Raw genomic sequence first — 12,654 nt, forward strand, 5'->3', positions numbered from 1 at the left:
AAAAAAATTTTTCAGCAACAACCATGCATTGAGGTAATTGCGATACCAAAAAGTATGACACATCACCAAACTATAAACACTGCACAATAAGCATTTCACGAATTGATAAAAAGTAACCTTTCCAAAATGGATGGAGAAAGTCAACAAAACATAATGCATACCTCTTATACTTCCAAAGTATTTGCTATAGTCGTCCAATCTTTTACGTTTGATTTTTATTACAACGAGGTCATCTTCAAAAATACCCCGGACTTGTCCAGGTATGACGATGTCAGGACTGTCTGGGGTTGGAAATCGGCCGTAATAGAACCTTTGATTCTGCCGAAGCTCGACCTGAATCCTAACTTTCTTGTATTTGTGTGGTTTGTTGTTTACATCAGACTTTAAGGTTTCTATATTGCATTCATCTAAAATAATGTCGAAGAGAAGCAGTTATCTTTGGCAAAATTTATATTACTTTAAAAATTTCTATCGCCAAGTTATACGACAAAAATTATTATTATGATAATGATGTTTATGTTGCTTTTTACATGTAGACATAATTTTAAGGTATATACAAAAAGTGGAAAATTTATCTTATTAAACATCAATCGATGCTATACTCATAAGCAAAAATAATGCCACACAATACAAAAAAAGCGGCTCATGACGTGCAAAACGGGGACATGAACCCGAGAAAATAATATGTCCTGATGAGCAAAAAAACCTTTTTTGGATGTGCAAAAACTTGTAATAAATCAAATTTGTTACTAATATTCAGGTATCTCTGAGCTCTGCGTGCCTTTTTGAAAACCCTTACCGAGAAGCTCTTCAATTGATTAAATTTATAAAAACTTCATTACTCTGACATCCAGCTTCATCCAGATAATTTCGTAGATAATATTTGACGAAAACATTATCAAAAAATCTCGGGAAATTTTGCGTCGAAGTTTTATCGCTAACATAACGACAGCACTTTTCACAGTATTACATTTTTTTAGGGCGAAATACTTTGCTAGGAAGATTGACAATTGGGAACGCTATGTACATATATTATAGTATCGTCATCAAGATCGATTTCAGTAAAAATAATACAGCATTTAAGACGTTTGTATTTGATTATCACCCCCTTCGATATTAATTTTCCGATGCACTTGCTTTAAATATTTTCCCAACGTAACGGCCTTCAAAGTGACAAACCTCTTCTACATGTTTTATGAGGCAAACACCGCTTAAGTATTTGTTTTGCACGTTTATGAAAACTCCTTTAGCAAACTCTGGTGGTCATATCTTGTCAGTGAAAAACTAGTTGAAAATGCTGTCTCCGACAAAATGTACACTTAGATTTAGGAAATCCAAATTTTCAATTTAAGAACATACATTCAGACATAATCATGAAGAAGCATAGGTCATTTCATTTTGTAGTAATATCTCTTGTTGGTAAAGTTTGCTTAAAGCTAAAAGAGCAAATAAATTTAACACCTGAGCAGCATTTTTTCCCATTTCTAAAGACGAGTCAATAGGCTTTGTTTTGATAAGCAGGGGACATAATTCAATTTACCGTCCCGTAATTTGTCTGTTCCACAGCGAATTCTAGCACCGGGGAAAAAAGAAATTCATTAATAAAGAAACGATTTGTGCCTCTGTGATGAGCAACGCCGAACAAATTTAAAAAACTTAACGATTATTATTTGCAGTTATTCCAGTCTCATAAAATTCAATTTGCATTTTTCCCGGAAATTTAACACCGGAAATTTAAGAGTTACTTGAAATGTGATGTGTTTGTCAACTTCTACCTTCTCAGACAATAATAATGAGAAAAATATTGACAAAATAAGAACACAATGACAGAAAAGACGACAATGGCAATGATAATAACAATCATGTTGATGGTAATGGCTTACCAGTGTTATGCTTAGTTGCGAAAATTTTCTCCAAAACAGATGGTGCGCCAGCTGTAAGTCGATGCCTTTGTTCGGTCGGTTGAACGTGGAACCACCAAAATTCTTTGTTGGCTGGCTTGAATTTTGGGCGCACTCGTTGTGTAGGGGCTGTTTTGCTAATTTTTTGCTCCTTATCATCCTTTAGATAAGGAAAATTATGTTGAAATGAACTTTGTTTCAATGTAATTTCGTCTTGCTTGCTTGTTTTCTCACATGCTTTAATAAGTTCTCTGACAATCATTGCATCATAATCATCTATGCCATGAAGTGCATGAGAAGCGTCAGTCGGACTGTAGTATGTATTTGCATCGGGTTCATCAATGGCTAATAAAGAATTTTAATTCTAAGAATTTAAGTGGCATTATGGATGAGATGCTCATTTTATTCTGCAATTTTTGGCAGATATATCAGATAAATATGCAAAAATCTCAGAATAAAATGAGCATGTCCAAGAGAAAAAAAGTGCAAATTCAATGAAGGGTTCAAATTTTCAACAAGATTCTACCCCCAATTCTATCACATGTTAGCTATTTTAGCACGGTTTTGGCATGCAATAAAATTGTTGATGTGTGAACAATTCCTTGCCAAATCGAAACTTTTTTGTGTTTTTAAGGTTATCGTATTTTCATAAATGTATGCATTAAATTTACATTACAACAAAAATAAACAAGAAATAATAACTTGAACAAATAAATCAAAAATTTACCCTGTTCATTTTCATTGCTTTGAGGTTTTGGAGTGAACTCAAGAGCGTTTGGATCAACAACCTGTGATCGTAGACAAAAGTCTAGGACATCCTTTATTGTACATCCATGCAACCCACCATTTTCTTCGCAACGTTTTAAATAATCTTTCCACAACAAGCGACAGTCTCCTACACTACAAAGCGACATAGGATCTCCAACAACAGAAAGCAAAGACTGAGCACGAGTAACAGCGGTAGTTAACAGCTTGGCATCGGAAAGAAATTGGAAATCTAGTTGAGATGAGCTGTTTCTACCCAGAATTTCTTTGCATGTATGCTGTGTCCTGACCGTGCTTATGAATAAAGCTCTGAATTCTTTACCTAAAAGTAAATAAAACTGCAGATATAAGATATACTTTGAGCTAATGCTAAAGAAAAAACAAGTGAAAGAAGTTTAAAAAACAATCTACAAGAGAGTGAATAGTAGCTATAAAAAAGAATTTGCAGAATTCGAAAAGAGAAAGAATAAAATATGTTTGAGAAGAACTACAATGCCTTTAAAGCTATAAAAACCATGAAAAAATAATGATTGTACAAAATATGGTAGGAATGAGGAAATTTAGTAACAAACAAGACAATGAGCAGAACCACGATTGGAACTACAGCCAACAAACATATCTCCATCCATCGCTTCCACCACAAGCAAAACCCTAAAGCCCATCGTAGAAATAGCAAAAACCGCAATTAAAACTGTAGAGTATAAAACGATCATGACAACTTTTTTATCTTCAAAAACGAGAAAGACAATCAACAAGTTAACGAATCACAATCACGATAACTATAACGACCAAAAAAAACAACAAAAAGTCAACTGCAACACCATGTAAACGGCAGTGATACAAAGAAATATGAATCCACCACAAAAACATTCGCAACAAAAAAACAAAAACCTGAAAATGTGACAACGTTCAAGATATAAAGTAAGGGTGAATTTGAAAAACACTATATGGTATTACTTGAAACAAAATGTACCCAGTTTATGCATGCAAAATCTGACAAAAAGTAATTATTATGGAAGATAAAATCTTCTATAGTATTAATTCTCCTTATATATTTGGGAGTGTTCAATCTTTATCACATGGCAAATACATCATACAATATAATGTGATTTTTTGGCAATCAGTTGATTTAAATTATTATTGATTACCTTGCATGTTTTCCATCCTTCCGACATGTACTGATCCAAGACGTTTCTTTCGCAATATTCTTCTAATTTGATCTACCTAAATAACAAAATTTTTTAATCATTCAAATTTGTAGTAACCATACATCAAGAATCACAAGCCATATGATTTCGCTCTTCATATATAACTTAACAAATAAGCGAATCAAACCAAAAATCATTGAGATATGCACTATTTACTGTAGATTAAAAAAGGAAACAAACACTTTATAGAAATCCATTTGCAAAGTAAACACAGAAAAACAACTACAAGTTTTACTAAGCTTAGCAGTGGGAACAAATGTGATAAAGTCAAGGTCAATTGACGAGTTGGATTTTTCACAAATAATGTTTTAACTTTACCCAACAACATGAGAAACCATAATTTACTTTGCATGCTTAATTAAATTACAAAAAACAAACACTTTTTATAATGATTCCCTAGGAACTACTGTCTAAGCAATGCTTTTTATATGGACAGCTGAACGCCATAGTGTACATGACAGTAAATAGATATTGACAAATAAAACGAAAACAACGTCAGATGGCGTAAGTATTGTGGAATTTCTTAATAATATGGAGCCTGCGATGAAAGCAGTCCACCAACGTTAGGCTTAAACTTTGATACCGTTGTAAACATCAATCATTTAACAAATTAGGACCATTTTTTTTTTATAATCATGTACCAATGTATCAAAAAAAGCTATGTCCATTTGCAAGTATATGCAAAAAAAATTTGAAGCAGTTGTCAGTTTGGTCTTACTGAATCAATAATTTAGGTCTTTGTGCAATTGTTTATGTCAGTACATTTAAATGTGTTAACTCAAACTCATCCTATGTGCATTATCACTGATCAAACTACTTTGTAAACTACCTGTGCCTTATAAGGAGTGATGACACCAATATCCATTTTCCAATGTTCAGGCCAATGTAAAGCCAATTCTTCTACTCTTGTCACTAACTCTGCTACCTCAGCATCATTGTAGTATCCTAATTTTTCTTCAACCCAAAAATCTATACCTTGAGCGGCATAGAACGTAAGAGCAGGGAAAGTGTCATGTTGAGACTGATCACCTCTAGGAATTAGTTTCCCTCCATAAAAATTTTCTGATGGAAATCGAAGGATATTGGCGTGGCAACGATAGTTTTCAGTAAGAAATGTTGAGAACGGCACTGCATCGTCATCATTGTTACTGTTATAACTAATATTAATGTAACCAGATTCAATGCTGTCACATTCGTCGTCTTTTGGTGTCTTTTTGCTAATTTTCTGTGTCAGATGCAAAGAACCTTTTTTGTAGTGAAAAAATAATCTATCCAGAAGCGATATATGAGGACCAAACGCCGTTGGCCACTGAAGCTTTGAATAGGCTTGTGGACCCATCTGTAAAAGTATTGCATTAGTACCATGAACATACGTGCGTACTCACTCAAGTATTTAAAACGTCTTCCTTTGCCCTCATTGACAAATTAGTTGTAACAGTTTTAACAATAACAAAACGCAAGACTGAATGTTTTCTACCTGAAAGTGATCTCCCGCAAGAATGACTTTTGTATTTCGATCTGCCATAACAATGGGCATCAAGCATTCAGGCTCCAGAACCTGCGCAGCCTCGTCAATCAGTATGTGAGTAAAAGCAACTTGTTTATCTTGATAATATTTCCATAATGTGTGAGCATTGACCATTGTCGTAATGATAACATTTTTTGAATGTAGATCTTTTAAAGTTGGGAGTCTGACTTCTTTAGTTTTCACTGCAAAGACAAACTCGTAATTTCATAGAAAGGTCAAACAAATGATTTAAAACAACAAAAGTAGTATTGTAGCTGCGTAAAAGCACTATTGATAATGCGTATTTAATAAAAACGACAAGTTTTATTAAAATAATCATGTTTCAACATCTCATGATGCAATCTTCAGTATTTTAAGGAGAATTATGTATGTGATGAATATATATAAGAGTAATATGATACTGCTGTACAATTTATGCACTTATGAATAAATTATTATATTACAATGAAATAGTGGTTAGAATTAATGATGAAAGTATTTACAGGCTGAATATAGTGTTAAAACGAAAAACATCAACGTTGAGATTAGGGTTAGTTTTGTTAATGTGAAGTGCTTCTTTGATTTGAGCGCGATTGTAGTATTAGCAGTGTCGAAGATTGAGGATGAATAGTTGGTTTTGCATAAAGGTGATTTTAAAAGGTGTCGAAAGATATGTGAGTTTTTGTCTGTTGTCAGATGTACAATTTACTTTAAACTACCGTAGATCGGATATCATCCATGACACACACAACGCAGACTTGCAAACATCATCAAACGCTTCTACACTGACATTAACATTCGACTAATTTTCACTTCCTTCAAAATCAAAAACTACTTCCCATTCAAAGATTCTATCCCTGATTCTATTAAATCTATGGTGGTATACCGATTTGATTGTGCGGGATGCAATTCCCAATACATTGGCAAAACTTCCCGTCACTTATCCACCAGAATCAGGGAACACACCAAAACTGACAAAAACTCACAAATCTTTCGACACCTTTTAAAATCACCTTCATGCAAAACTATTCACCCTCTTGCTTTAAAATCATCGACACTACAGATACCACATTTGCACTCAATATCAAAGAAGCACTTCACATGAACAAAACTAACCCTAATCTCAATGTTCACGTTTTTCACTTTAATCCTACATTTAGCCTGTAAATACTTCCATCATTAATTCTAACCATTATATTATTGTAATATATTTATCTATTCATAAATGTATAAATTGTATCACAGTATCATATTACTCATATATATTCATCAGATACATGTTATTCCTTATAATACTGAAGATGGCATCATGAAATGTTGAAAAATGTTTATTTTAAAAAAACTGGCCGTTTTTATTAAAAATATTATTGATAACTTTATTAAACAAGTAAAGCATTCGACTCCCCGCCAATGCCAGTCAGCACTGGAAGTTTCTTCAATAATTTATAGAGATTACAACTGCTAAAATAATTCACCTACTAAAAGAATTCCCTTGCTAATCAAATAACTTAGTGTATCAAACACCCGTCATATGACCCTCTAAACACACAATTTATGAAAATTTTAGTGACGAAAACGTCAGAAAATTGGTGGAGCTTCTGCTTCCTAACTTATATCAATGAAAAATAATTGTAGAATACTGTTCAAAACTTTTCAGTTGCCATTCAATTTTACCAAACACGTGTTAAAAACATTCCCACAGTGCTCAATCCAGTGTTATTCAAATTAAATACTAGCTGTTCAACTTTCAATTATCTATAAAAATGTACAGTTTTTTAAAAATTTCTAAAGATAAATATTCGTCAATTTCTTCGCCTTAGTTAAAAAATCAAGCATTACAATTGAAATCTTCACTAAACAAAACAAAACAGAACCGAACAGAACAGAAAAAAAAACAAAACAAAACAAAACGAAAAGAAAAGAAAGAAAAGAAAATAAAGGAAAGGAAAGGAAAAAGTAAGAAAAGGAAAGGAAAGGAAAGGAAAGGAAAGGAAAGGAAAGGAATGGAAAGGAATGGATAGGAAAGGAAAGGAAAGGAAAGGAAAAGAAAAGAAAGGAAACGAAAAGAAAGGAAACGAAAAAAGAAAAAAAAGGAAAGGAAAAAAGAAAAAAAGAAAAAATAGAATACAAATAAAACACCACAAAACAAAAGAAAGTATTTAGAGAAAAGCGTATTAAAATTATGTGCAAACCAATTAAATAATTGAAAATGCTAAGATTATGAGCTCTGCTGATTTAGAAAAAATATATTACCATTTATATTGCAATATTTGTGAAAACGTGCAGGAACTCTTGCAAGATTCGTCAAAAAGATCGTAAGAACTCGCAAAGGATATATCTTTAAAGACGAATTGCTTTTTATCTTCTCGTCCAAATAGTCCAGATGAATGTCAGCGGCACTGTTAGTATGAGTGCAAATTAAAACTTTTTTGTAACTCGCTTGACTGAGAATGGACATGCAGGCTAAGCTTAAAGTGAATGTCTTTCCAGTGCCAAATGGGCCGCATATGATTATTGGTGGAGTAGGGCTTGGATCAAGGATCATGGAAATTGCTTCGCGTTGATTGAGGTTTGGCTTTTTCACCATAAACCAATCAGGAATAAATCCCTTAGAAAAAAAAACTATTATAAAGTTGCATAGGTTAGAAAGAAACCTAGTTATTGATGAATGTGCGAAAAAAATGTTAATTAATACCCTGCCATTATCATAGAGATAAAAACTTTATTCAAGCTAAAACACGATTGATTTAATAGTCATGTCTAACTCCACTTGGCACCTGCAGCTTGACAGATCCGATGTTTAGAGATAAGCAATATATCATATGTCAGTTTTTCTGAGTAATTAATTGTTTCATCAAATCTATTTTTTCGAATACTTTAAAATTACTTTGACCATTTTGGTGCGAGGAAATAGTCCAAGTAGAATTATTTGTTATGCAGACGTCATTCGTTCAAAAGCAACGTTAAGGAGAAAAAGCATTTACTTTTTTAACTAAGAAATGCAATTATAAAAAGACTTATTAATGCAATTTTCTAAAGCTTAACAGTTTTCATTCCTGTGTTATTCTAGTGGCAGTATCTAAATCTAACACAACTTAAAACATCGCATTGCGTTTCTATTTTTGACATAAGGATGTAACAACGAAATTCTGAATAATTTTAGTAATTTATAAAGCCATACTTAGCAATTTATAACGCCATACTTTATTTTATGTTAAGGGAATTGAAAAAAGTATATAAATGGAATCATATCGCTTTTATATTCAAAGTTGAAATTGTAGAGTTACTTTCTAGTAGAAGTTTAACTCTGTCAGCATGTTACTTCAAAAAAAAAGCGCATGAAGTTAAGATTATTCAAGTTGAACACTATGCTCTGAGTACTAAAAATATACAGTGCACTAAATTGTGCGAAGGTTGTAGGTTACTTAATAAATTCAGTTTTTACGGGTAATCTTTTTGGCTGAATAGAAACAAACCTTGTATTCTCGTGAATCATAGGAGAAATCTGGTATTAGGAAATTCATTTTTTCTTTACAAAAATCAATGGCTTGATGCATTTCACACATACCACGACGATTAAAAATAAACTTGATATCAACATTCATGACCTGGTCATACTCCACACTATAATCTTCACAAAACACCTTGTTCAATTTAATGATAACAGATTGCGGGTTTTTAGTTTTGATGCAACACTCGTAAACACGCGAGGTTTTGTGTGCGGGTCGGACAATTAGCGACTCAACTGAACGGCTGATCAGATGCCCAGAAATTTCGTCCATTACTAAAAATTGTGACAACATAATCTCTCCAAAAAACTCGCCTTTCACAGCAAATATCGTTTCCTCGAATGTTGTAAAACAATTAACAATCTTGAGCTCTCCGTTTAAAACATCATGCCTAAAAAAGAATATTAAAGTTAGCTGTAGGTGCCTATCATTTTTCAATAATGTTTTCAAGACTTAATTTGTACAATGAAAATTGAATAATTGTATTATATGGGAAAAAGCATGCTGGTGCTAATGATAATTATCACTTTTTAGCAATGTTGCTATGTATATAAATGTAAAGTGTAAGAGCTGTCAACTGCTATACTATGTTATTTGTATGACATTTATTTTAAAAAGCATTGTCTCAAAGGATGCGATTTTCCTTCCATTAATTAGTGAGTGTTAGTTTTTGCATGCATGATTTTCGTAAACTAAAATTTACAAATTGTATAAATGTAAACAGATTAAAATGACGACTAAAAAAAGAGTTCAACCGTCAACAGTAGGGAGTTGAAAAATTAAATAGAGAGTGGAAATTAAAAAGGTGTTGTGAAAACAGTTGAACTACATTAGAACTTATTTTGAAACACTAATTTGAAAATGAGCTTAGTATAACAATTCCTCTAAACAGAGCAGACGATACCAAAATAGTTTATAATTAACTCCAAAAAAAGTTGGCACTTACAACTCGTTCACTTTCTGAATTATCTTACTTTTTATTTATACTGACTATTAATGAAGCAGTCGTTGATTGTGCGGTTAAGCGCAACTTCTCATGATCTCACAATTCAGATTTGTGACTTTGTGCAGGTAACATTTTCTTCGCCAATGAATAAATGTTCATTCCACTTACGTCAAATGTATCAATAACCGAAAAAATCCCTTTCGTGCAATTGTCTTCATATTGCACCCATATAATTTTTTGCAAAAATTATCAATTAATTTTTGTTTAACGCACTTCTGTAAAGTTAATAAACTAAAAAATAAATAACCTTGCAATTTCTGCATTGATATACTTCTCCTCAGTATAAAGAATGTTATGCCAATTTTCACAGTATGTTTTTGATGTGAACTCAGGTATTTCTGATGGAGCTGGATGAACATCAGGAATTGGATACAAGTCACACAAACCCTCTTCATCCAGGTGAAGCAGATCATCACACTTCACCACTTCAACGTTGTGAAGAGACCAGTCCACAATACGACATCGCTTCACTAGCATTTCTTCACTCGGAGAAATTTCCTTGCTGACAACAGATACAGAGAGCTGACGACATAATAAACACTCTTTGCCAAAATCAAAGATTAGCTTTTGTTTAAAAACACCAAAGACGTCCGATAAGAAATAAACACTGAAACGAGTGGCGAATGTTTCCTTCGATGAACTTTCAATTAGGTTGTTGTCGACAGAAAAACTCAAACTGTGGGGAGTTGAAGAGGGGTTAGAAACAGCACCGGGGTTGTCAAGGAATTTAAATCGATTGAGATGAAATTCATGCAAAAACGAAACCTCCTTCAGTAAAAACCCAGACTCTTTCTACAACACAAAATAGAAAAAAATAATTAGATCATAATCCTACTTTACTAACAACATTTTCGCTCTTTAATTTTCTCGAACCTGAATTTCGACATCGATAACCCAGATGTAATCATTTGGCGCAGACTTATCAGCTCTGCTAAGCTGCAGTTGCCATGGCGACTTACACGTGACTGTTATACCAGGAAGATTGTCTTTTAGCTGAAATTTTAGAGAAATAAGCTTTGCACTTTACCAAGAACTATCCTATAAATGACCATATTAACTAAAATGTTGTTTCTTTACTTTTTTGCACTAATCTATTTAGAAGAATGTATGGGTTTGTGATCGTAACATTAATCAAATGTGTGATCATAAAACAAACAAACTGAAATTATTAACAACACAAACTGAAATTAACAACGCAAACTGAAAAAAAACAGAATGGCGAAGATTATTCTCACCGCATCACAAATATCTTCCTAAAATTATTTGTGCTTCTACAGTATGCATAAAGCTGTCAGAAATTTTAAGGAAAGTAAAAAAAATTCATTAGCCATTAAGACAGAGTTTAATTTAAAATAATTTGTATTCCGTAAAAGAGCATCGCTCGTGGTCATATTCAACAGGAATGAATACTTACAGTTTGTTGGGATTAACATTGCTTTGTACACCTCTTGAAGAATGCAAAGACCTTGAAAGCTGCTAAATACCACTTACCACGTGTTGTTCCCCTTTTCTCCCAATCATCCTCCAAACTCTCTCGCTTAAGCCTTCAGTAAGCACACGTTCTTCTCTCAGCTTTGTCAAGCGTTTTGTCTGACGATTATGTAATTCGGTCCAAAATGTCCTCTCACCTTCACCATGAGCAAAGGTACATTTATTTCCATAAAAACAATACCCTTGCTGAAACCTTTAAAACAGAAACATTGCTTTAAAATTGAAATTAAAGAATTCTTTAATACGTTTTTTAATCGTACTTTCAAGCTGTCTTAAGAAAAAACTTAAATGACTATTAGGACATTTGTACAGTTAGAAAACACAATTTTTATGATATTCTTGAATTTTTTGTTTGAAAGACCTTTTTTATCTTTGACAAAAAATGGTAAAATGTGAAAAAAATTGACTTTAATAATGAATAAAATTTTAGTAACACCATGGTTTGAAATTCTTCTTGGTATATTATAAGTAAAACAAAAATCAACTCTCAAGCAACTGTTGATGCTGAAGAACTTTTTTTCGAAGCCAGTTTACCATTTCACTTGTCACAGTCTTAGTGTGTTTTAGAATGACGTCATAAGACCACAAAACGATATGTGCCGCCATTTTGGAAGACCAGTATATCCAATATAACGGCAAATCAAGGAAACATCGTTTCACAAAGTGTAATAAAGGTCAGTTCACGAAAGGCATAGTAATATTATATGACAGTCTCTATAATTAAGTTATTCTTGAGGATCTCGAACAACAAATGTATAATTTAGTCGGTGAAAATTTTCAGTTATGCATTCCACCAGTTTAACAGCGGAAAAATGGTCCGATTGTGGTGTTTTTTCAATTGCCTTCGCAACACACTTGGCTTTCTCACCCAATGAAAACATTCCACAGTTTAATATAGCCAAAATGAGGTCACACCTGTCAAAGGCAGGTTATATTAAACCTTTTCAAAATAGCAGAAAAAAATTAAAATATAAAGAACAATTTTTTATTTTTCTAAATATGATTTAGCATTGATAACCCTTTGGTGGTTTTTATTAAGAAGTTCCTGGCTAACGGCAGATTGTGTTTAAATTGGCAGACAAATCGTCTAAATTAGCTTATCCAAGCATATAAATTTATTTTTTAGTTTTGATGTTTGCTAAGTTTGAATGGCCAACAAAAAATGTTGATTGTTTATGAAACTTTAATTGTATACAGCTAATAGAATTATGTTACTGTTATGTTATGTTAATTTTATTTAAACAACATTGATATTATAATGTAAACG

The 12,654-nt window shown here is 32.6% G+C and overlaps 1 protein-coding gene across 2 annotated transcripts in view; it reads right to left on the reverse strand.

Annotated features, from left to right (window-relative positions):
* Positions 1 to 12,654, reverse strand: part of LOC124447621 — an 81,329-nt gene that overhangs the window by 18,778 nt on the left and 49,897 nt on the right. For both annotated transcript variants that reach the window (XM_046998583.1, XM_046998584.1), the window contains 11 exons: positions 11,388 to 11,580; positions 10,770 to 10,889; positions 10,144 to 10,688; positions 8,858 to 9,281; positions 7,635 to 7,989; positions 5,352 to 5,584; positions 4,704 to 5,213; positions 3,815 to 3,890; positions 2,629 to 2,988; positions 1,884 to 2,246; positions 162 to 407 (listed from right to left, as the gene is read on the reverse strand). In XM_046998583.1, the coding sequence (XP_046854539.1) occupies positions 162 to 407; positions 1,884 to 2,246; positions 2,629 to 2,988; positions 3,815 to 3,890; positions 4,704 to 5,213; positions 5,352 to 5,584; positions 7,635 to 7,989; positions 8,858 to 9,281; positions 10,144 to 10,688; positions 10,770 to 10,889; positions 11,388 to 11,580 (3,425 nt within the window). The remainder of the gene's footprint in view (positions 1 to 161; positions 408 to 1,883; positions 2,247 to 2,628; positions 2,989 to 3,814; positions 3,891 to 4,703; positions 5,214 to 5,351; positions 5,585 to 7,634; positions 7,990 to 8,857; positions 9,282 to 10,143; positions 10,689 to 10,769; positions 10,890 to 11,387; positions 11,581 to 12,654) is intronic.

The sequence above is a fragment of the Xenia sp. Carnegie-2017 genome, unplaced genomic scaffold, assembly GCF_021976095.1.
Source record: "Xenia sp. Carnegie-2017 unplaced genomic scaffold, XeniaSp_v1 HiC_scaffold_23, whole genome shotgun sequence".
Classification (NCBI taxonomy): domain Eukaryota; kingdom Metazoa; phylum Cnidaria; class Anthozoa; order Malacalcyonacea; family Xeniidae; genus Xenia; species Xenia sp. Carnegie-2017.